At 37.8% G+C, this 26,433-nt stretch overlaps 1 protein-coding gene across 13 annotated transcripts in view; it reads right to left on the minus strand.

The window, feature by feature from the left end:
• Positions 1–26,433, minus strand: part of LOC105923295 (neurexin-1a) — a 400,667-nt gene that overhangs the window by 19,156 nt on the left and 355,078 nt on the right. For 7 of the 13 annotated variants that reach the window (XM_036126148.1, XM_036126141.1, XM_036126138.1 and 4 more), the window contains one exon: positions 1,890–1,977. In XM_036126148.1, coding sequence (XP_035982041.1) covers positions 1,890–1,977 — 88 coding nt within the window. The remainder of the gene's footprint in view (positions 1–1,889; positions 1,978–26,433) is intronic. The other 6 variants (XM_036126143.1, XM_036126142.1, XM_036126140.1 and 3 more) reach the window with 1 other exon arrangement.

The raw sequence follows: 26,433 nt of genomic DNA on the forward strand, positions 1-26,433 counted from the left end.
TTTTTGCTGTCTCCATGAGAAGTCCCCCTGTATGCAGATTAACAAATGCCCTGAGCTGCAGTAAACAAATACTGTTGGTGCACAATTAAAGCACAGTGGCAACATCTGCTTTTCAGGACAGAAACCACAGTGAGCATTGAAAAATATTAGTTGTTTACACAACATTTACTTTCATTTAGTAAATATAATACAGCTTGGGGTATTGAAGACTGACGGAAATGAGAGCAGATAAACATGAAGGACTGTCCTACTCCTTATGTTTGAATCAATCAGTAACTGAACGCGAGGCGAACTACACGCAGTCCTTTAATATCTTGTCATAAAGGAGGCCCTTGGAAACGCCAAAACCTTAACATTAGGAGCTTGAGAAGATGTTTTGATACAAGGCCTGGAATATCAAAATGCCACAATAACTCTTGGAGTTTCGAGAAGCAGTGTTCAAGTGCTCTCATAATGGAGCTTTGTCTGGAAAAGTATAAATATGTGTTCCGCAAAGTGTGTGGTTCAACCTAGTATCTATATTTGAAAATATTAGTTTAGAGTAAGAGAGTTACATTGACAGAGGTGATTGATTTCTCACTCAGTGGATGGAGAACACTCAGTTACAAACACAATAAAGGACCCCAACACCCCAGCCCCCTTATGAGTTATTTTTTTTCTGGAACAGCATTTGAAGCAAAAAATAATAATACAAATAAAAACAATGACTAAGCACCAGTCTAGCAATGAATGATTTGTAAAAGTCAGAATATCATTAATGGCTAACCAACTCTACTATAGATGCAAAAAAAAAACAGCTTTAAACACTAATATAGAAGGTTGATTTTGTTTTGAATCTGGACTGTATCTTTGCAGGATTTAGAGTGATGTGACCTTGAACTAGATAATGTTTCATACAACATAAAACTAATTATTTGAAACAGATCTGGATTCATGAAACATTTAGTTTATTTCTTGACTGACCTGCAGTACATAAATATCTTGGCATATTAATTTAGCATAAATCCAGATTAGTTGTTCCTGGAGTCTACAGTTAACAGCTAGTCCGAGTTACTAGTTCATTGACACCCTGATATAAGAGTGACGTGGTGTAAAAAAACCAAAATAATTTAGGGGTTTGGGTGAACGTCAAATTATTGATTTTTCTTAATATGCAATGGGTTATCTGCTGTAGGTAAGATGTTAACTCCTTGTAATGTTTTAACAGAAGTTCACAGCAAAAAAATCTGGAATATAAACTTTGCTGAAGCATCCAGAAAGCAGACATTGTTTTAATATTTGACTATGTGATATAAATGATCTCCAGACAGCTATGAGATTGTGTACACTGTGGGAAATCAAAGTTCTTAGGTTACCTTGCTTTGAAGATTGGTAGATATCTATAGCTTTTTAGCCATCTAGATTACCATTCAGCTACATAATTTGCTTTATAATTTGAAATTAAACTATTTAACTTTCTAGGTTTCTGTCTAGCTATTGAGCAAACACAATAGGAAAGATGTGTGCTCATTTAGCAAAATACAGTAAAATTAAACAATGGCAAATAAAGGTGGTTGAAATTAGCTGAAATTTTAAGTTTATATAATTTCTTCTCAAGATTTTTTTTATAAAATGACCATAAGTACAACAGCTAAACTAATTAAATCTAACAACAATATTTCACTACATTCTTGTGTGACCTCCACTTAAAACAGGTAAAAAAGACAAACAGCAGCAGCCACAAAACATAACTATGGGTCCTTGACATCTTTATGTTTTACCTACAACTGCAATCTGTACAAATTGACTATGTCGGTTGGTGTGTAATGTCATACTGAAGGTGATATGTGACACACAAAGACACAAAGACACACCCAAAGAGAAGTAGAAGAAAAAAAGAGATGACTAACCTAACCCACCTGAGCTCGGCTCACAGGGATCAATGTCCTCATCATCACTTGGACACTCAGCTGAACCCACCGGCAATTCGTCGGTTGTCTGAAAAGAGAGAGAGCGAGAGAGGTAAATAACATCGAGGTGAGGGCATGAAATCCTTAAGCCGCGTCAACAAGGTGAGATGATTCCCACTCGAAGCGACCAAAAGTGGCATTTCTAGAGGGTTAGGTTAAGGAGAGTGCAGGCAGATGGCATGCGAATCCAGACAGCTACACTATTTGGCTGCTGGATTCATCTGTCAACACGACCACACGCTGCCTTGGCACAGTAGCAGCTGCTGCGCCGCTTTCGAGCCTACAGCTTCTTTACAGAAATGAGATCAGATTATTGAGGAACAGTGGCGGCTGAAGTTCACAACATAATTGTCAACACACATGCTCAATTTGTGTTTCAGCAACCTATGTGGCTTTGCAGATACCATTCAAGGGATTGTTAGGAGCCATCAAATACACCGTTGACATTTAGAGGACGACTGGCAATTGAAAGTAAAAGAATCCAAAAAGATGAAAAAGAAAGGAGAGAAAAATAGATATTTAAATCAATATTCTCTTCTGTCTTTCGATGTGAATCAGTCTCTTTTGGAAAATAAGCATGCAAAATACACCAAAATCTATATTCTTCAGCCACACATGCTCTTTTATTTAATCCATTTCAGGCTATAGACATAGTAAAGATGATAGAATGTACCGTCTTAGAGAATGGGAAAGGGCAAACAACGGACCAGAAAAAAAGCACACTGTAAAACATTATACTGCAATGTTTTTTTTATAGTCTTGCCTCAGGCCATTTGATCAGCTCTGCGTTAAAGGTCATTTCATTTAAGCGTGGCAGCCTCCTCAAGGCCAGGTTAGACTTTTGGATATGAAGTGCTGCTAAGTAGAATGAGCTGCTGCAATAAAGCGGTGCCTATTGTTTGTAATTTTGTGATGAATAAGATGAAGAAAAACCGGTACAGACAGAATCAGGCCTCCAAATAAAGATGGATGCTGGCTTTTACTGCATTTGTGCTATTATGTCACTAATGTTTAAATGTGCATCAAAACATCTGCTAGTTGGATTAGCATTGACTCATCTTAAGATAATGAAAGGTGATGTCATTTTGCCGAACATCCATTTGGCTACTCTTAATCTGATTTTACTGTGACGGTAACATCATTCTGACTTTCTGAACATGGGCCAACATCATCTTTACATAATAGTCCTGGAAATGATACATCAAGCCCATTAAGGGTGCTGTGGCGGAGGGCCGTTTTAGTTGCATCTGCAAAGCACGAGGCCTGGGGAAGCCGTCCAAATGTAAATTTAATTTGCTGTGCATGAGGCTGATATACAGCATCGGCCATCCAGATGGCGAAACCACCGGATCCCGGAGTGCCACATCCATCACTTCTGCCTTGTGATTTGTTTTTCCTGGCAGGAGATCTCGACACACTACACTCTCTGGCAGAGGAACGGGAATCAAGAAATCAATACTGCCTCCCTAGTTGTCCCACCTTACCACTCTCATTCTCCCTCTCACAGGCCTTAAACTCCATCCTTCACATTTATTGTTGCGGTCTAGAAGAGGAAACAATGTGATGTGGGTGTGTTATATATAGGATAACTCCCTAAAGGATAACCCAAGAGGAGGTGTTCATATTTCTGTTTTAATTCTCTCATGCAGGTCAGAAAGAGTCCTTAAACTACATTTTCTAACTGTAAATCTAAAATCTCTCATAAGATAAGCTGTGAATGCATGGAAACTACATGCATGAACATGTAGTTTGTGACACTGTCACATCCTAGGTACACGAAGGAAAGTGATCGCAGATCCTTCCTCCCAACAGCCGTTAGACTCTATAACCATTACTGCTTCCAACCAGCTGAAACCCAGTAAGCTGTTTACGTCCCTACTGTTATTTGCACAGTTTTTCCATTTTATGCAAGTAATGTGTTGCTGTATTTATGCGCAAATATATATGCACATTTTGTTAATTTTAAAACTAACCCTCTCCATTACACATCTCTTTTAGTCTGAGTATACTAGTTTTATTAACTGTACAGTATTATTTTCTTTTGATGTAAATTTTCCCAATGATAATTTCATCATTGTGAAATTATTGTCACAATGATTAGGAATGCTAATTAGCAGGATCTGGGTGCAAATGTTCTTCTTAAAACATATAGAGAAGCAAAAGTAGCTTGAGTTGGGACATAAAAGCTATCTTAGATATTTTTTCCAAAGAAAATAAACATCTCAAGATGCATATTCACATGTCCATTTTGAATGCTAGCAGTTTTGACAACAACAACAACAACAAAAAAAAAAACATTGCAGCTACATTAAGGCCAACTACCATCATCTGATCCAAAAATATTGAAAAAACTTAAAAGTCTAAAACATTGACAGAAAGTCATATGAAAACAAAAAGGTTTTTGAGTCACACCATCAAAACTGGAGCTGCATACTCATATATGAATTGTGATACAGCATCTGTACCCACACTATCACAGCACGAACATTTGTCTTGGTTAACTGGAAAATGTTGAATGGATGTGTGGTAGCTTATTGGTGACACAGATACAGGATGTTGCAATCACTTTAGCTACAAAGAACATCTTTGCAAGATTCATTGATGAGGACGAAAATAGGTTTTGATCCAGGGTTATGAAAAAAATGGTACTGTGAATGTGATGCCCAGATGACAAAACACAGCTAATGACACACCAGTTAGCTTGAGCAGAGACAGCAACTAAAACAGAAAGATATGGGAGTTTAAATTCAGTTTAATTCAATCAGTTTTATTTCAAAAATGTTGTATTACTCTCAGAGGGAAACTAAATATTGTAGTAAATTAAACTATCAAGGTTTTTCCAAAGCATAACCTTTTGTCAGACAAGTAAAGCTTTCTTTTAGATCTATTTTTACTTGTCCTGTCATGTGGCAGTACAAAAAATCTGCTGATGTCTGAAGATCACATTCAATAAACAATTGCCTTCTCCAAGTATATTTTTGCACGATAATTAGCTTTAGCTATTACTTGTGTTTTTTTCTCTTTGTCTGAGCCAAATGAAGGAGAGGGCATTGGAGTTCAGCTGCAAGATAATTGTGTATCAGTGTTTTAACTCTAGGTGGACTGCACAATCACTCCATGGCTTGGTCATTTGAAGTGGGTTTTAATGTAGGTAACACAGTTACTGGGAGAAATGGGGGGTGCTGGTGCATGTTAGTGCACCCCAGATTGACATGACTTTTCAAAACCAAATATGGAATAACTTTTATTTGAATGCTGCCAGAATGTTAGAGTTTTGAATCACTGGTTCTTATTCACAAAAGGTCAATCTTCACTTAGGTGAAATACAAGTAGGCAAGACTTACTTCTGAGAACATTTAAGTTCCTTGGTAGGGTGCCGGTCTGTTAGGTCTCCAATCAACTGACTCCAGGCAGCATTTATCTTAAAATCTTCGTGCTCACTGGATAAAACACCATATTTCTTCTGTTTAAGAAAATAAGTTGTAGCTACAAACCTGCATATTAGTATATATTTTTATTGGCTGGACAGAATGTCATGCATTGAGGCACAAGTTTGTCATTCTAAGCATAATATTATCACTCTGCAGCAAATTTTAGCCGCATTACCTGCCGCCTTGTGCTCCAAATATTTATAGTTTTAGGAATAGAAAAACAGTAAAGCTACAGTGCATTACAAGCCTGAGTACAATTGAAAAGGAAAAGTTTGAGTTTTCTTTATTTTCTGCCCATAAAGTTTATTAATCTAAGCGTTTTTGTTTTATTACTGTTAACAATTTTCAGACATACTGGGAGAAAGAGTCCATTTTATTGATGTGACAGCACAATCCCCTCAAAAAATATGCCTAAACAGATGTTTATAAACACGATATACCCATGGTTCATTTTATGAAGGTACTTCGAAAATGCTAAAAGCAAAGACTCAAGGTTTGCAAAGCATCATTAATCTAGCTGTAAAGTGCTGAAGCCATGGTGAACCTACAGCACAGCTCATTTATCTACCTCTGCAGAGCAGCAGAGACCTCACTCCTCTGAGAGAACCTGGAGAGACAGTTAGAGAAGTGGAAGAAAAAGTAATGCCTTCTCGCACTGTTCACAGAAAGCGAGCCGAAATGTTGGCACTCTCTATGTACTGTCATTTTAGATTTAGTTTAATAAATTCAGTATGAGTAAATGTTGCAGAGAGGCAAAGGTATTGACTGGCCTTGGTTCATGCACTGATTGAACCATCAAAGAAGATGCCGACCAGGAAATTCCAACCTGACTCAGCCAAAGGTGCCCCAGTGCTTTTTGTAGTACTGTCATGCTGATTTTCGATCTGTGGGAATTGATAATGGTCCTCCATAATGAGATGTTCAGGCTTAGCCGTGCTCTGCATGTGCTCACCAAGGCTTAGTCAGCAGTCACCAGTTAATCTACAACTTTATAAACACTGATCTGTTCCCTAGTAACACTCAGTGGCCTTGCAGTGTCCAGCATAACTACTTAATAGCTCCTATATGCAGTAGGTGACTTCAATATAATGCACTACACTTGTACACTGCTGCCCTGGATGCATGTTTTCCTCACTTAATGCTGGCCTGCGAAGGGAGATGGAAAGAAAGGCTTCTCTTCAGGGAGAAAGCCGTGTGCCGTGTACCCCTGTGCTCGAGAGCAAGAGACACCTTCCCTGTGATAACCTGTCGGTGTGTCTCCATGGAGAGCCATGGGTTTTCGCATTGTTTTCTCTCCGGTCTAATTTGATGAATGCTCCCTGGCACACAACATGTCTCTTTGGAGACGGGCTGAAAGTCAGGAGGACACTGAAGGCATCTGAAAGGTTTATCTGAAGCATGCCTCTGCTGTCCCGGTAATGTATTCCACTGAGGATGCTTGCTGTTTTCTTTTGCCTTTCGGGTTTTTTTCCCCCCCCTAGTAAGCCTTCTTTTCTTTGTTCCAAAACAAGCCTATGTTTTTTTAAGGCTATCTTTCTGGTCACACTGCTGGTTAGTGAAAATATTAGAATTTAGGCATATTTTCACGAACAATCGACAATATTTGGCTCATTTGGTGGAGATCTGACCTATACCTTTGTCCAAATAGCTCCACATGCTAAAAACTGAGCTGACCTGCAGTTTATTAATGTGCCTGCAAGCTAGCCGATTCACAATATAACCTGTCCTCTATGTTGATAACTTCTCCCAACAGGCCAATTATCGTATCTGTTGGGAGAAAACAAGACCTTGATAAGAAGAGGGCAGTTATGTGTTGGTATTTCCTCATTAAACAACAAACAAAAATGACCATTAATCATTTCGATCATAATTTCTTTGGACAATGGTACCTATTCTATGTCGTTAATTATAATGCCATCTGTTATTTTAACTGAGGATATTTTCAGAATTGGTTTCGATTTTGTGGTTAATACATACGAGTTTAATATATTCTAAATTAATAATAATATTCAGGATTATTTGTCATTGAAATATACATTCCAGTGAAACTTGTCTGCATTTAACCCATCCCCTGGGGAACAGAGGGCTAAGGCATTCTGGGCTAAGGGTCTTGCTCAGGGACCCAGAGTGGAAGTCTGTGGGCGTCAAGCCAAGAAACTGCAGGATGAAAGCATATTGGTCTAACCACTGGGCCACCACACCCCCAGGCTTCTAATTCACCAAACCTTATTAAGGATTTAAAAAATGTTAAACTAATGATTATATCTCTGGAGTTTGCATGTTCTCCCTGTGCATGCGTGGGTTCTCTCCGGGTACTCCGGCTTCCTCCCACAGTTCAAAAACATGACTGTTAGGTTAATTGGCCTGTCTAAATTCTCCTTAGGTGTGAGTGTGTGTGAGAATGGTTGTTTGTCCGGTTTGTCTCTGTGCTGCCCTGCGATAGACTGGTGACCTGTCCAGGGTGTACCCCGCCTCTCGCCCACGGACAGCTGGAGATAGGCACCAGCACCCTTCGCGACCCCACAAGGGATAAACGTGTTAGAAAATGGAAAGATGAAATGGATGGATCATATCGCTACTGTGAATGTTTGCTCTTTATAAAAAAAAAAAAAAAAAATCCGCCAATGAAAGACATCCGAGGAAAATATTTAGCATAGATGGTATTCTTTGACAAAAGCAAAAAAGTAAATATCAGTTGCATTAATAATGCTGTAAACCCTAATCAGAACTACTGCTGAAGCAAGTATTAGAGCCTTGTCTTGCCTCCTAAGCTGAGGAATCAGCATTCTTGTGTTGCTGCCCCGACCATGTACCATTATTTGTCATGCTGGCACCTATTTACACTGAGAGCAGCCTGCAAGCGTCCATATCTAACCAGAGCTGCAGTGGACTAATTGGGAGGAGTTATCTGTCCGTAGTTTCTGCCTTGCAGTAACATATAATTAGAGAGCAAGAGAAAGGTAGAGAGAGGTGGTGGGTGAGGGTTTATAGTTCAACATGAAATGAAGGCAGCCTCCTGACTCTCAACATACCTAAAGGCTCTGTCATGCAACCCTTCATTTATTACAATGGAATGGTGGAAAGTTGTCTTTATGATCCATGCACATGCTCCTTGTTTACCCATGGCAGCTATCACAGAGCGGCAGCAGCTCTTATCAGAATGCCTGATGACAACCAAGTATCTAACTTAGCACCCTGGAACTAGGTCGATGTTGATAAATAATTTAGTCCCAGATGCTCAATAGATTCCAACAGAATAATGAAGGCATGCGGGCCTCTCAGACTGTGAATTCAGCTCGGTGTATTGCCTGGCCTTCGCCCACACGCTTCCTACTGCTGGCCTGACAGGCTGTCAGCATAACACACTTGCACAGAAACAGACGAGGCTGAAAGACAATAAAATGTCATTGTCTATAACACAGAGAGTTGTGCAACAAACACCATATAATGGGGTACTTATCTTCAAAACATCCATATTCTCCTGGCTCTCTGTTTAATTTCGAGAAGAAAAAAAAAAACTTCATAGGAGGGCTTCATGGTGACACAACAGATTGTAAAAATTGTTCACTCTGGAGTGCTGAAGAGTAGGGAACAACCATCTGGGGAGACATAGGGACTGTTCTTGAGTGTGTTGCTACTCTGAGGGGGATGTACAAGGAAATATTCCTTTTATTACATAAATCTGTACATTTCCAAAATGAATGCTAAAAATCTGAATTAAAATACAAGTTATGAATGAATCAATAATTATTGATAGAACAAAGCTTATGATGTCAAAGTATTAGCCAAAATCTACATATCTATATGTCAAATCTATATGTTTTAAAACAAAGACAAACTTATTCGGGAATTTACATTTTTATTGGCCTTAAGCTCAGTTAGCATGGCTAGCATTACTCCTCTGTATATTTTTTTTTATAAATGTAGATGCCTACTTTGTTAATTAAATTTCCAAAATGTTCCAGCTTATTCCATAACAGAGTTTGAAAACTAAAAGTAATAAAACAACACCTTCGCTGTAACATATTCAGCCTTCCTGTTATCTGTACAAAAAGCCTCATTCTCTTGTACCCAGAGTAACCTGCGGCCATGTGTCGACATGGCATAGACAAAGGCTTCTTTTAAATATTTCCATACATGTTTTGCATCATGTGCTAACTGAGTCTTCTTTGCTCAGTTACATAATCCAGACCACAAAGTGTTGTTGTTAGCGAAACCTGGTAATGTTTATTTATACTGCATCCACTGACCAGATACGGATGGGATTCTTGATTTTCTAACCAGCTGTTTACTGGTTCGGATCCAGTCAAGCTCACAATTTTCAATTCAGCAAAGCTTTGCATGAAATATAATGTTTACATTTAATCATAAATAAACTTATTTTACCACCACACTACGAGACTGTACTGCATTTAATATAATTTGATCTCAATCCTTTAATTTTCATGAAAAAGTAATAATCATCACAACACACTTCTTCCAAGTCTAAAAATTACCAATAATGCAGATAAATCTTTCAAAGATTTTATCGTCTGTCTCGGGTCAACTTCTGAACTGAATTTGATTTCTGCAGATTATCTCCACACCTAGACAGTTTGTCTAAGTCACAAGAAACCACACCTCCACATAACAGTCCTTAACATACAGAGACCAATAATCCACATCTGAACAACACCTATTAAAGAAGCAAAAGAAGAATTTCTGTTTTTAGAAACTTCCTATCATAAATGTAAGCTAAATACATTATGAATTAATTATCCTGATTACCTATGCAATATTTTGAAGGTTCTGACATTTCTCAAAAGCAAATTAAGCTGAGTAATTAGTATGTGATTTTATCTGTTTTGTTATGCCGTTAGTGAAACTGTCCATTAAACCCAGCTGTTCACACTTTCTCAGTTATCAGACACAATTTCCCTTGAGTATAGGCTTGGCTTTAAGTAAAATCAAACCAGCTGTTGCTGGAAGTAAACCTTGGGGTCTGAGTGTGACTTTAATTGTAAAAAAAAAGAAAAAAAAAAAAAGAGAACGGTCTGGGGTTCTCCATCTCCTCCCCTGGTGGCCACATGTTTCAGTCGCGTCATTCGTCTTCCTTAGGGTTTAAGTCACTGCAGCCCAGACAGTCTAACAAGATGCTGGGAGGCAGCCTTGCACATGTCGTAAACTCACAGCATGCACTGTAGAAGTAAAGTGTTTTTTTAGGACACACACAAAAAGTCCCCCTGGAATTGAAATGAGCCATAAGCAAGGATTAAAAAAAAAAAAACACTGTCTTGCAAATCTGTTTTAGAATAGAATTTATTGTCACTGTTTCGCACAATGAAAAACAGTTTATCAGCTCTCATTTGGCCGTGTGAATATCACACACACACGTATGCAAAAAATAATAATATAATAAATAATAGACAAAACAAAGATTAGCAGCAATCAGGGTGTTTAAAACTTATTTTTGAGTCTTTTGGATTTGGTTTTTAAAGTTTTGAATCTTTTTCTACATGGGACTGGGTAAAAAAAGAATGTCTCTGGGATGGGTGGAGTCTGTTGTAATAACGCTGGCGTTTTTTCTTTTGAGTCTGCAGGTGTAAATGTCCATCAGAGAGGGCAGCTGTGATCCAATAACGCGTTTTGCTGACCTCACCACCTGCTGCAGGTTATTCCTGTTCTCCTGAGAGCAGCTGGAGAACCACACAGTGCAGCAATGTACTAGGAGATTCTGTATCACTGACCTGTAGAAGTTTGTGAGCAGCTAGTGAGAAAAGGTGAATGCTCTATATCTTAATGAGGAAGTAAAGACGTTTTTGGGACTTTGTCCACCTATTGTGAGGTGTGCCTGCTCCAGGTGAGGTCAGCAGAGATGTGGACAGCCAGGAGATTGTAGTTTTCTACTCTCTCAACCTCGTCGCCCTGCATCGAAAAGTGGGTGCCTGTGGTGTGCTTAGATTTCCTGAAGTCTTTAATTACTTCTTTCATCTTTACTTCCCTCGTCGTTAAGGCAGTTGTGTATATTTTCATAAAGAACCCTTGAATTAGCTGTTACAATTGAAAGGCTGCTGACAAGGTCCTGACAGTGTGCTAAAATGATTTAATTCATTATAAGGGAGTCAATACATATAACAGTAAGAGCTGGAATAAATGTATAGTGTCAGCTCATTGCTTAGATCTCACAGTAGAGCAATGTTTAACACAGTTCATCATAACATCCTGACTTATGATCTGGAAATAGGGAAGGATTGTCTAGTACTATGTCAGATTGGTTAAAATCTTACTTTGTAAACAGGAACTACTTTTTGTTGTTTGTCAAATATAAATCTGGGCAAATATAAATCACGCAACACTTTCAACATTTGTTTGCTACCTATTTCTCACAGTATGAGGTATTGCAACATCTCTTACTACTCAAATACAGATGCCACAAAACCTGATCGTATTGTGTCACTACATGGCCATAGTCCATTGCACTAAATCAGTGTCTATGAAATCAGAACTTTATCCAACTTAATGCAGAGGTTTTGGTTTTCAGACGTTGGTTTGTTTAAAAGGAGCAATAAGCAAAACTTCATTATTTTAGATAGGAAAAACTAAAAAGAGTTTTGTAAAAGAACTGAAGGTATCGTTTTAGATGGAATATGGTATTACGTCAGACACCATCTCTCTGTGTTGGTCTCCAACATGGGTCGGAGACCAACACAGTTCACATGCACGGCCATGCGTGCATGTGAACAGCTGCCACTCCAGGCTTAGGCCCTCCCTCCCTATAAAATGCCACTGCCATGTTCAGCTGAAGATGATCAGGGCTCATTATTACCACAAAAAACCAACAAACAATGGTCTTTGGCAAAGAAGTTGCCAGATGTTACGGCCAGTGGCCTTTTGTCTGTTTTGTTTTTCTTGTATATTTGCAGGTGTAGTTGCAGCTTCCTTTTTGAAAGTGTACTTATTATTTCCAGCCAACTAAACAATAAATTGTAAAATTTTTACCTAACCTTTCCATGTTGGCTCTAAATGTTACACAACCCCCCCTCCCCCCCGCCCCTTAGACGAGTTGGGTCGTAACATTTAATAAGGAAAGAGACAAAACGAAGATTAACATTGGCCTCACATTTTCAAGGTGGAGAGCATTTTGAGGGCATACGCATCTCCAGTTTGACACAGAGCGAGCTTTTCTCCACTGGACTGGTGAGTAAGAGCATGAAGTCAAATGTTTGTTTTTGTTGGGGTTACAGTCTTGCTAAACTTGTGTTGCTATGTTTATTCGATTCAATGTAATGCTGCAGTCGTGACCTGTGGGTAAATTGTTGGAGATTGACCAGCAGTGGGCCAGACGTTACTGTTATGTGAGGCGAGTAGCCGATAGCCGGACTAACACAGTTAGCATTGTTTAATGCAGCCTGTGGGCTTGTGAGCTGACCACCATAATCCTCGTGTACATTCAGGGCATTGTTTTTTTAAGAAAAAATACCAAATTTCAAATGGATAAATTGTCTGGTGGTTAGATTTTGGAGGCAGAGAAAGGCATGGTTTGCCACACATCTTGTTTTGGTCTACAGACAGTGTTCAATAGCGCACCTATTGGTGAAATTCTGCTTATTGCTCCTTTAATTGTGTCTTCAATGGTCTCTGTAAAACAGAGAAAAGTATTGCTTTTAGAAAAGCTATACTTTAGTTGTCTATAAAGCAATGAGTGGTCTAAATGTATTTCAGCACATCAGGTAAGATAGATCTTCACCCCTCAGGTCATTAGAGACACTCAGTCTTCCCAGGACCAGACATAAACAAGGGGCAGCCACATTCAAGTCCTATGAGCCGCAGGTCTGGAAAAATCTATATTTAAACCTGAGATGTGAATAAAATGTTGGCTTCTTTAAGATTGAATACTTATTGTTTACTGTAGCTTTTCCATAATGGTCAAAGATTATTTTATCAGTTCAGCACTATCACATCTTAGATATTTATTTTAAATGTTCATGATAGTATTTCTTTAATTTTACATCATATTTAAATTTTAATACCACTTTTCTAATTTATTTTCTGTCTTCAATGTAATTTTCTCAATCTTTGTTAATTTATTTTCATGCAAAGCGCTTTGAATTACTTTGTTTAGAAATGGTACTATACCAACATTTGTATTCCCTGGGCTTGCTGTCAGACTCAGAAAAAACTTGTGCAGAATTAAAGACTGCATTAAAGAAAAAACAAACACAAAGTGTAAAGACACAATACTGCAAAAGAGGAAGTGGATATGTAATGCACGCATAAGCAATTCAAATATAAATCAAGACCTATACTTTTATTTATTATATTCCATTTTTGGAACTGGAGAACAGCGTTTTTCTTATGTGGCTGCTTCAAGGAACTGCTTTGTAGATGTCACTTAAGCCCTGCTCAATTCTGCCCTTTTTTCAGGGATAGTCATCTGCATGGCCTCAGTGAGAAATTCTAGACAGAATATGTCTCAGGCACACAAGTAACCAGCATACATAGTTGTCTGCATGTGTAGGAGGAAACACCAAGTCTGTTCCTCAGTCACCGTCTGCGTCACTCTGTCACCATGTCCATCACTGAGTCACAGTGAACTATGTGTGACTGGTGCCTAATTTATCCCTTTAGACAACTCAAGGCATCCTGTGCGCCATATGACAAACAGCTGATATTTTGATTCTCAATTAAGCCTTGTGGTTATTATTTATTGCTGGGGTTTAGAAATAATTTTCATACAATATGGACATGTGCTTGTAGTCACCTCACAGTGAGGGTGCATACCGAGCAGCTGCCATAGAGTGTACAGATTCTAGCAGCTTACATGAGAGAAGGCTGGTTGCCTTCTGTTAGCTTGACGCTTTAAACGATAAAATCTGACTATGATGTTCATAAAACACTATCTTCTTCCATCTCCCTCCTACGCTCCCCCTTGAGTTCTCTTGTTTCTTCTCTTTCTTCCCTGTGCCGCTCCACGGAAAGTGTATTGCATGGTCGACTCTGTCTCTCCTCCTTATCCTCGCTTTCACACATCTCAGATAAATGAAATCTGCCGCCATTGGAGCATTTTCCCCTTTGGATTCCCTGATATTTTTGTTATCTGAAATCGAATCTGGAGCTCTGTGCGTGTCTGTGGCTCCCTTTGCTTGTAATCTGGCCCGAGAGTATGGAACTACCCAAGAGGAATATCATTCGCTAAGGATAATTGAGTGAATGAAGGAGGCATAACAATTACCAGAAAATGGCTTGTAATCATGGTGATTTTAATCACAATTCTTTCATGCAAACACGTGTGATTTTTCAGTCCAAAATTGTTGTGCAGTTGATTTTCTTGGTAAGTTTGTCAAAAATCTAAAAAATAGATGACAATTACCAGGATGATGCCTTGTGTTTTGAGCTGCGAAACTAGAGATGTGCAGCTTGAAAAAAAAAAAAAATCACTGTCTTCCAGACCCTACCTGCGCCTTGACGTGCAGTCCCAGTCCCTCATCAGGTGACAGGAACAAATTTGTCATCCTAATATAGATGCTATCATTGCTGAGATGAATGTACTCAGGCCTAATTCCCATGCGTAACGTTTGCAAAAACATGACATGAGGAAAGAGGAAGAGCAGCTTTGCCCTACAACCGCAGACCCAGTTGCCGGCAGCTTGCAAGAAGGTCTCTGTAATCAGATTCCTGTCCTTCGGGTCAAGATTTGTCACTCACCATGGGCTAGGAGTGAAAGTGATAATCTAATGAATAATGAACTGGTTAAGAACAAAGAAAGAAAGAGGAAGGGTAGAAATAAAACAAAAACAAAAAAAAATAGACAAAGGTAACCTCAAACCTGGCATAATATATACACTCTAAATTAAAATAGATTTTTGTGTCATAAACATTCCTTCTGGCACTATTGTAATACATGAACTCATGACTTCAAGTCAAAAATAGCTCTTAGTTATTAGTTTTTAAAACAGCTTGTGAATGGCAAAAGGCAAAGTTTGCAACGGTCTCTTTGGCTCCAGAAGCTACTATGTTTATTTCTAGCTCAGTGTGGCATTATACAGATTAGGATAACCTCCAATGATGCATGGTAAATTTGCTAGGATTCTCTATGGAGGAAAAGGTATACTGCCTACTGCCGAGGATGCAGCCAACCCACTGAGGACATAAAACTGTAATCTTGATTAGCATAGCTTGATGAAACTGAAAACCCAATATTCAGTAGGTCAGTAAATTTTAATATTTCAAAATATTTCTACGCACTCAATGTCTAATTTGATACTCCTTTTACATGAGTTTCTGCATCAATACACAGTGGCATGGAGACTATCATCCCGAAGCTCTTAAGCGGTGTTTAGGAAGCCCAGGTTGTGTTGATAGCGGCCTTCAGGCCATCTGCATTGTTGTCTTTAATCTTCCTCTTGATAATACCTCATTGAATTTCTATCGGATTCATTTCAGAGAAATCTGCTAACAAAACAAGCATATAAACACTATGGTCATTGATTCACCTTTTGGTACCTTTGGCAGTCTGACAGTCCCACACTTTTTCCTTTCACTCAAGCGTCAGTGAATATGCTAGGATACAACACTATGTGGCTTACCCTCCTTGTGGAGGATGCCAATGACTGTCTTCTGAACATAGGGGTAGTCTACTGACCCAGACTGAGAGGCCATTTGGAGGATAAAAAAAAAAACTTGGAACTGTTTTGAGTTAATTAGCTGTTTAGGGTGTGACAACATGAGTTTCCAACATTTAACTATTTCACAATATTTCAATTTTCCATAAATGCAGATTTTGAGTTTTCATTATCTGTAAGCAATAAACATCAAAATAACAAGAAATAAAGGTTTGATATATTACACTGTGAAATCAAAAAGAAAATATATAAATAAGTTTCACTTTATCAAATGAGTGTCAAGAAGTTACTGTGGCAACCGCAGCTGCAGGCAAGTAGAAGGACATGTCTGTCCAAGGTGTCGCAGATTTCTTAAGCAAGTCCCCCTGCTGCTTGTGCATCAAAAAATGTGACAGGTGCTGCTCCCTTAATAAATGCCTGGCATCTAAAGGAAGATATTACTTCACTGCAATGCTGCAGAAACCCAACTTTGTTCATTTCACATTTTTATATGTATATGGAATGACAGCTAAATTACTCTTGTCTTGTTTTCATTGTTTCTATTCATAATTTTCCATACATACACTAAGAGTCTTGGATTCTTTATAGTTGTTAGGTGAGAGTTAGACATGAAGGATAAAGATAAACTCTCAAATTCGACTTTGATAATTAAATTGTTAATTTTTTAAAAAACTTATTAATAGTAACCATGCACATCCCCCCAAAATATAAAAAATCTTCAATAATAAGAAACCACCCTCTCTTTGAGACACGTCCTAGTTAATACCTAATACATAGGAGTCTGCCAAACCAACGGGCTTTGCTTGCTGATGTGAAGATGCCTCTATTGAATTTCTCCACCACCTCAAATATGGTTTATCCTAATTTAATCTGATAATAATGTTACCTCATATTTTCCTAACATTCTTCCATAAATTTTCCATCATAGGATTAGTTCTGTTATCATATTAGCTGCTTTCTGGACAGAACAAGTCCATAATTCTATCCTAATCAAATTCCCTGAGCTATAAACATATTAAGAAGGTTTGTATAAATACTGCTTGTGTTTTAAGGTGTTGTTATTTACAACTGAATAAATGATTAAGTACATACTCCAGAAATAAAATTGCATAAATTATATTTTTCAAGAACGTAAAGCAGGTTTACATCTAAATTTAATACACCTCTATTTTGCTCATTCCACCCCACTTTTTCAGTCCCGTTGACAGACAGCCAAAGCTTCGCTTATGCTCGTACCTTGGTGCAGGTATACTCAAGCTTTGGAATGCATAATTTAGTGTGTGCCTTACACTTTCTATTAGCCCCTACTCTAAAAATGGAGAGAGCTCTGCACAACTCAATGAGCTGTTGGCACAGAGTTTCTGTTCAAGAATCTAACGTGTAAACTGGCTGATCGCGGGTGTTGCATTGGATGTTTAATAGTCGGGCCCGAACTGCTGCGCGTTTCCATAAATCCTATCTGATAATTCCTGAGAGGTTACAATATGGTTTATAAAAATAGTAGTGTTCCTGTACGCTCAAAACAACACCAAGAGGCAAAAAAATCATCCTGCCTGGGTCTTAATTTTGTTAGCAGGGAAAAATAAAATGTAACACAAAAAAGAAAGTAGATCATCAAAGGAAAAGAAACAAACATGTGTTTGTCTCAGCTGACTATTGTACAAATAGCTAAAACTAAACATGCATGTCTTGGCCACAGCTAAGTTGTATTAAAAGCAGTATGTTTTGTGAACTACACACGGCAAGCACAATGTTGAAGGGCAGTTTCCATAATGGCCTCCGGTGAGGTTGAGATGATGGATATGGGCTGTCGCTGCGAATGAACGCCACAGACCCGGGTCCACTGCAGGGTTAAGGGGTTACCTCTTTTCTACCATCTGTCAGCACTGGGTGGGCACAAAGCCATGCCTTGGTCTAAAACATCACAACTCACTACCGTGAAAAGTGCACCTCCTTTCAGGGGCAACATGGTCATTAAGACAGACCTGAACAGTCTAACCTACAGCCAAATTACAATACATATTGTTCATGGCAAATAGAATATTAAATATCATCAACCGTTAGAAGCAGCAATTATTTCATTACTTTGGCTTTTCATTCTTTTGTCTAAAGTTTACAGTCTCTCAGAGGAAAGCTGGTCAATCCCGTACAACTGCATTGCAGGGGAAATTTTATCCTGAGGATGTTTTCTTTTTCTGAATAATTGAAGGCCCCACACGCTTCCAGGGCACTGACACTCACACTAAAAAACTGCAGTAAGATTCCGAGTGTGTGAGGCGAAGAAATTTGAGTTTTTTTCTTTAACAAAATAGGACCCCTTCTAGTATGGCTGAAATCCTGCTGAATATTCCCTTTCGTACTTAATGTAGAAGTTTGTTGTTATTTATTAATCAAAGATCTGCCAACGTGGATGTCTGACATTTACTCCATGAGCTTAAAGTCCTTCTGGGAATTTCTAGGTAAAGTTGCCTTACATTCATTTAACAGTGAGCTCTAACTCTGTTCAGTTCCTATGACGCTGTAAACTTGAATGCATCTCTGGTAAGTGTCCCAAGAATTCTGTAAACTGCACTTTGAACTAATTAAACTAAGCCTTTTATGAATAAAATGTAACCACCTTGAAACTAACCAGTCTAAAATAAATGAGGAAAATAATCTACACAAAATACTCAATATCCACAAAGTGAAAATATATTTTCAGATATTTTTCTAAACAAATATAAACATTACATTTTTTTTTACATGTCTTTACACCCTTTACTATGACACTTAAAATTGAACTCAGCTGCATCTGATTTTTACTGATCATCAATTAAAATGCCTTTGCTAATTGATTGGCATCCACCTGAAGTAAATTCAGTAGATTGTACATGATTCAGAAAGAAAAGCACTTGTCAAAGGATTTGTCTGTATGCAATCTCTGATACTAGGTTGTGTCAAAACACAAAACTGGGAAATGTTACAAGAAATAATTGGCAGCGCTGAATCTTCCAAAAAGCTCTGTGGTCTTCATAATTTAGAAACAGAAGCTGGAGTAGCCCAGCCAGAGTCTGCATGCTAATCTCCAATCAAACATCTCTGGAAAGACCTACAAAAAAAGTTGTCTACCGAAAGTGCCAATCCAACCACACTGAGCTTGCAAGGTTCTGGAGAGAAATTGGGAAGAAAATACCCAATACAGTTATAGCTTGTACAGACATCCCCAAAATACTAGACTTGTTTGTGACTGTTACCAAAGGTACTTCAAAGAAATATTAGGCTATGGGTGTCAGTGCTTATGTAACACTGGATTAACACGCTTTTGCTAATAAAATTTGCATACATTTCTAAAAAAAAAAAAAAAAAGATGTTTTTTTTGTACTAATGGAGTTTTTGTCATAATGGAGGTACTATGTATAGAAAAAAAAAACAAATCTATTTTAGAATAAGTCTGTAACATAAAATGCAAAGTGAGGGGAACTAGTGCTTTCTGGTGGCTCATGATATATGTATATCACCAGTAAGACATTTCAGTGATGTTCCCACCAGAAACCTTTTTACAGTGTTTATTTTAAAAAGGTAAGGCTTGTTTATAAATGCATGTCTCATTATTCTACTTTTACAATAAACAGGCATGTCCAATTCCATACTAGGCGATGCCATACATGATAAAATGCAGTAGTGAAAGTAGTGTTAAACTTATGATCATATGTCACCAGCATGATTACAACTCGATTACAAGAAGTAATTCCCTGTTTTGTTTTTTGATGGTGCATTAAAATGTCCTGGGGCATTCACTTAACTTGCCAGATAAAATGCTCCACAAAGTGCCTTCTTGTTTAATGAATGCTCTTTTTTTTTTACTTCTTACGAGTTAAAGAGGCATCTTTATAGTCGTTTCAGAAAGTATCTACCATGTCAGTCAAAAGCAAACTTACTGTACTATTGTGAGCACTTTGTTGCTAAGTAACTTGATATTTCGACAGCGACTCAACCTTAAAGAAGACGGTATGTGAAGAAAGAAAATGTCTGATTATGTAACTGGTTTAGCCAACTGACAGACTGATTATTCCTTTCTGCAGTCCTGTAAGTTAACAGCCTGTTAGGTAAGGGGTTGGCTATGCCACAAGCTGAGCTTTTTTCTCCACCGCATTATACTCACTATGAAGTGAGGGTTTGAAGTTTACAAAGACATGCAAAGGAAGTACAGTGCAACTGAAAACTGAGTTAAAGAAAAAAAAATTCCTTGCACTTTCCATTAAAAATATGTCTAAAAACAAATAATCAGATTATCTTTTAGTGCATTAAGTTTACTATAACAGTTTTTAAACAAATGTGTATTATATGACAATTTTATGAGACAGACCTACACAAAGCGGTGCATTACTGTGAAATACAAGAGGGGAAAAGGACATTTGGAGATGCATTTCTTTAGCAGGGGCAAAAAAGCTGATCAGAGTTCATGACGCTATATACGGGAAAATCCTAGAAGATAAATCCTGTTAGAGACCCTTAGGACATAATACTGGAAGATCACCTTCCAGCAAGACACCATCCTAAAAATGACCAGACCACAATAGTTTAAATAAAAAGTGTCAGAAAGGCATAATCAAAGTGTAGACCTGAATCAGAATGAGAGTCCCAGAACCCAGAATAAGGTTAACAAGTTGCTTCAGAGAGAGTGCTAAAAAGCTGAATGAAGGTGGCGGAAAACTGGACTCCAGGTTTACTATGACATCTATAAAGAGAGACTTTACATATATAATTTACAACTGAATCTTTCTTTTCTGAGATTATGAATGAAAATATTAATAATTATCATACCTTATTTGCCACAGTCAACGGGTTAACAGCAGAAGCAAGGAACTTAAAATAAAGAAAATCGGCTATAAATGGACATGTCCTTTTTTCAGCTCAAACACAACCGCTAAAAATGCCCCAAAACATCCGAAAGAAACAAGCTTACACAGAGCCTCTGTCATTGCAGTGCAGGAGGACGCACACATAGCTGCTGCTATCACATCTCTTCTGTCAGACTCCTGAATTCGTATGCTGCCCGCTGCTTCAAAATTTTCATTTGATACCATGATTGGCTAAAACCAACCTTTGATAGGAGGGCACTAGGTGTTGCTTTGCCAAATCAGCTTGTAAGATTCTACTGAATGTCTCTCCTGTCCACAATTTGATGGGAGCAGACCCAGACTGATAATGTGCAGTACGTAGAGTGCTACACATTATCAATCTGGCTTGCCAGGTTATATACAGGGCATGGTCCCCACTGCTGTAAACCTCTTTCTTCTTTCTACATAGCTTCAATGGCACGACTTAAAAATTGATATTTGCGGACTCTCACCGCTCAATATGACTGAGTTTAGGCTATTCAGCAAAGAAGAATGGGTAAGAAATGTTATCTCTTGCTATGAAACGTGGGAAACCTAGAAAGTCTTGGCCCTGTAATTGCACTTAAAGGTGGTTCTACAACAAATTGAATCCTTAAGGCCGAGTATAAATGTAAAAGCCCAATAAAACACATAGAAGTTTAAAGTTGCTTTGTTTTGTAACCCATATAAAAATAAAATCTAAAATGTTCTGAAGCCATGCACCTATTATAACAGAATATGATTACACTCACAATGAAATAAACTGCTTATACCTAAAAGAACTGTCAAACAGAATTTTTGATTTTATTCATTAAATCTAGGGTGTGAAGAAAACACAGCTGGAGTTTGTGAAACAATTGTTCTACAAGCATCCAATCTATGAAAGCAATGCCTAAAGGTAGAGCTAAATGCAATAAAGATACGTATTGCGACGGTAATTATGAGGTAAAAAAGCTCCAGACTGTGCAGATATTGGACGGTAGGTTGCTGAAGATTTTTCACTCCAGGATTATTGTGACACTAACTTTATTGTACTATGTTTGCAAGAGGCACAGAGAGGGAGCCTTGAAGGCATCCAAACACTGCTCTAAAGGTGTAAAAGTGCAGCATATCGAGTCTTCTATTATCCCCATGAATAACAGAGCCAGATTTCGCTTTATTGTCACAGGAGCCAAAAAAAAAAAAAAAAAAAAAAAACAGCCCCTGTGAGCCAGTTCAACGTGAACTCAGCCATGTGCTGCGGTTGCAAATTAAATGGCCTTCAGAATGTGTTTTGAATGTCCCTTACTTGCACTGAATAGCCATTACACCCACCTCAATCAGGGTTAAATCTGAAATAGGAGGGCCAATTGGCTATTTGGTGGCAATGATGTGCCATAGTGGCCATTTGTTCTCCCTAGGAACGGGGTCATTCATTTCTTGATGTTTTTTTCTCTGAAACAAGCTATGAAAATGAAATTGTAGAATGTTAAATCATTTCAAGAGAAACACGGATTCCTAAAATTTAACATGAAGTCAACATTTACTGTTTTTTTGTAATGTTTGTTACTGATATTCAATGTCCTTAGTCAGGACATCTTAACGACTTTGAAGTCAAGACAAGAAAGCTTAAGGTTGTACTCGTTGGAATGGCATTTCACTTACTGTCTTTGTAAATAAATCATTGCTCAATGTAAATATAACTGTACTTTCTAAACTTGTAACATATATAAAAAAAAACATTTTTGTGCTTAAATAATTGGATGAGGAACACCCTTGATGCAAAGCAAACTGACAGAAAAGTTAAATTTTGCTTCACTCTAGTCTCATGTCCACAATTTTCACAATTTCACAGTCATGTTTACAATTAAATTTTGCTCTATTAGCCCAATTTGCGCCATTCGCACCACCGGCCGTTAATTCGCTCCTGATTGCGTCTTTACATATGGATGACATGTATATCACTTGCTCCATTCGCCTTGTTCGCATTTGGTGGGAATGAACCATTAAAGTGTTGCATAATTGTTTGCCCACAATAGATAACCATCACTACAGTGTACAACTAGAAATTAATTAACTAAGCCAGAACAGGGTGTAGTACATAAATATCCTATACTATGTTAACTGAGTTGCTAAAATCACATTTAAGTAACATCAATTTACCTGTTTATAGAATTTGGAATTAAAGGAGCATGTGTTTATAGATATATTATGTCATGGCTTCCTGAGCTGAAAAGTTAAATGTGACTGAGTAGAAGAAGGCAATAATTTGGCTGAGTATTTCTGCTGTTGACTAAAATGGCTATTACACTGTTTCCTATTATGCCATCTTTTTTTTTTTCTTTTTTTTACATTAACAATTGTTATGTTGGCCTAAATGTGAATAAAAGAAGAAATTTTTGTAGAACAGCAACTTTTGTCAAGTCTATGAAGCAGGTTTCTTACTTGTGGTGCAACCCTGTTTTGTACAATGCCGTGTGTGTTTGATGGGGTTTGTGTAGTAGATGTTCCATTGCATGTCAACAAAGCATCTTACATTTGTTGTGACCTCACCCTATTGTTTTATATTTTTCTCATGATCTGGAAATGAGAGCTCAATGCCATATCCACATTGTTAATGAGTTTCCTCCGGTGGTCAAATCATTATTGGCTTAATTAATCAATATTTACAGTATGTCAGAGTACATCAGATGGAGCCACACTGACCCTCTCACTGAGGTGAGTATATATGTATCTGCACATTAACATAGTATAGCATGATATTTACTTTAATGCAAGTATTGAGTCATTGCTGCAACATTCGAACAGAGCCTGCATTAATTTTATAGTAGTTTTATAGTAGTAAAGTTAATGTAGTAGTAGTTTAGTAGTTTTACATGTTGGTATACTAATTAACAATAATGGCTTTATTTTTTCGGTCAAATACTAATGATATATCGCTCTCACCCGATTCTTGAGGCAATTCTAATGCTCTTTTAGTGGCTCTCTGCTAGTATTCGGGCCTTAAGCAACCATTTGCTTCGCATATAAGTGGACTGGTGTCTGGTAAATGTCAACCTATTGTCACTGTTCATCATCATATTAAAACAAGGAATGTAGAAAAATAAACTGGCAAAACATAGCCCCAGTTATTTTTATAACAGTAAACACAGTAGTGCAGCACTCTTCTCCTTCTGTATACTGCCCTTGTCTGTCTCCAAAACATTGAAGCCATTACCAGCTGAAGATGATGTTCCAGCGGACGATACTGGTGAATGCTGGATGGCAGTCTCACACTTGAAAATTCTTATGAGATTTATGTAGTGTATGTTTGCTGGCTGGGGTAGATAATGCCAAGCAAGGCATGTGAGGATCCATCACTGTCAAAGTAGTGGCTCAGTGGCTCTTCTTGATAGCCGATATTCGTCTTTCCTTTCTTTTCCTTTTTCTCCTTGGTGGGGTAACTGCCGCAGAAAGTAGGGTGGCATCACTCAGGTGAATTTGATTAAGCATTATCTGGGATTAACGGCTATTTCCAAGGGGTTCCTTTATATTGTCCACAAGGGCAAAGAGAAAGTTACAGCTGCATCCCAAATGCCCTCATTCTGTCTCTCTGTTAAATATCACAAATTAGTTATAACCGAAGCTGCAATAATGTTGGAGGCAGCAGTTTGTGAAACTCAACATGTTTGAATTAAACTTCAGGACAAATTAAATAAAATGTAAAAAAAGATGTGAAATAGTTTATTCAAAAGATGGATTTCAAAATCATACTATAGAAAGAGTACATTGAATATGTATGATTAGTATGTACTATATCATGATTTCGAAATCATACTAAATAAAGAGTAAATTGAATTATCTGAAAGACTGTGACCCTGGAATGGTGTTTTTGAGAAATGTGTTGATATGTGGCTGCTAATATTAAGCTGTAAGTCAGCATTCAGTGGGATTGCTGTCAACCTTTGCAATCAACCTTGTTTTACTATGTAATATTAATTTGATTGGGTCACACCACACCATTATAAAAACATGGATCATGGAATGTGGTTCATTTGAGTGCATTGGACTGTAATGCTTCATTGATGATCCTGAATAATAGTATAAATAAAAGAATGGTCTTTAGTAGTGCAAAACGTCAAGGAATGAGGCTAAAAAACTAGTCCATGCATTTATTATTGCAAGGCTGGACTATAGAAATTATTTACTATCTGGAAGTAAGCAAAATGCATTTGGAATTTGTCAGCTTATCCAAAACACTGCAGCAGGAGCTATGATAAAAAATAAAAATGGAAATCATACTTTTCCTTCTTTAGCCTTCATTGTCTCATTGAAATGCCTAAAACTTTAGTTTTTGATAGAGCTTATGGTTAGTGTCTGGTGTTATCCTGAGCTATCTCTGTAATTATTCTGTTTTAGACTTAGGGTGCTGGTGGACATAATGACCACTTTCCATTGCTCTGTTACATTTTCCTACTACTTTCCAATTTTGCATAATTTGTTTATATTCAAATTCTGACCTCATGTTTTCTGCTGGTTTCTTCTCTTCTTAGAATCTACATTTTGCCTGGCATTTTGCTAAGCTGTGGCACTGACCTGGAAGGACTCATTGGCTGATCTACTGCTGCAAAAAACTTCAGGTTCTCCTTCTATACAGTAGATGTATTTCAGTGGTTCAGCCTGTCTCCTAGATATAGCCACTGGCTGGGGTTGTACTTCAATCAACTGTATGTGCTCTCTTTAATCTTCTATACTTGCAAACTGGCTTGGAGCTTATCTGATGAGCTGTTTCTTCCCTATATGAGGAACTAGTACTGCCATTACCATTTTACTTTTTCAACATAGAAAGTACTCCTAGAACAATGCTTCTGTTTTTTTTCTGTGTGCTCTGTCTTCTTAAATCCCCAGTTGTGTGTGATTTCCTTTCAACTGCCATTACATGCTTTTTCAGTATGAGGGATTTCTGCAAAGTCAATGACAAGTGATTTTTCCACGGTCACAACATGCTCTTGTGGGAGGAGTGAATGATGCAGTTAGCTGTTTTCTTAGATAGAAATTTGTTTACACATTTAAATAGTGAATTAAAGTTAACAGCATTATTTGATAGCTAAGATCAGTAGGAATGTATGTATGTGACATGGAATATGTATGTATGTTGACTGAATTGACTTTTCTGTAAAGTGTCTTGAGATGACATGTGATGTGAACTGGGGCTATATTAATAAACTAAATTGCATTGAATTAATAGTCATGTGGTGAGCAAATCTGTGGTGATGTTTTCACTTTTTACTTTATTAGTTCTATTAAAGCTACAGTTGGTAATCCTGTTCAGAAACATTTTTGTTATATTTGGTGAAATGGTCCTTCTTTTGTGACAATAGTCAATACATTGTGTTCAGAAAAAGGAGGGTTGTCCCACATGCCAATCATTGTGATGCGCTCACCTAACGCCAATGTAACTTCTTATAAACTGTGCACAAGTTTATGAGAAGAAGAGGAAAGCCTCAGTAGAATGAAATACGACCAGCATGGATTTGGGAGATTTTTCTATGCGATCGCCTTGAGGAGCAGAAGAGCAGGTAAGACATGTGCAGTTATTCAAAAAGGAACTTAGTTACATTTCCGTAAAATCCCC

Source organism: Fundulus heteroclitus, chromosome 22 (assembly GCF_011125445.2).
Source record: "Fundulus heteroclitus isolate FHET01 chromosome 22, MU-UCD_Fhet_4.1, whole genome shotgun sequence".
NCBI lineage: Eukaryota > Metazoa > Chordata > Actinopteri > Cyprinodontiformes > Fundulidae > Fundulus > Fundulus heteroclitus.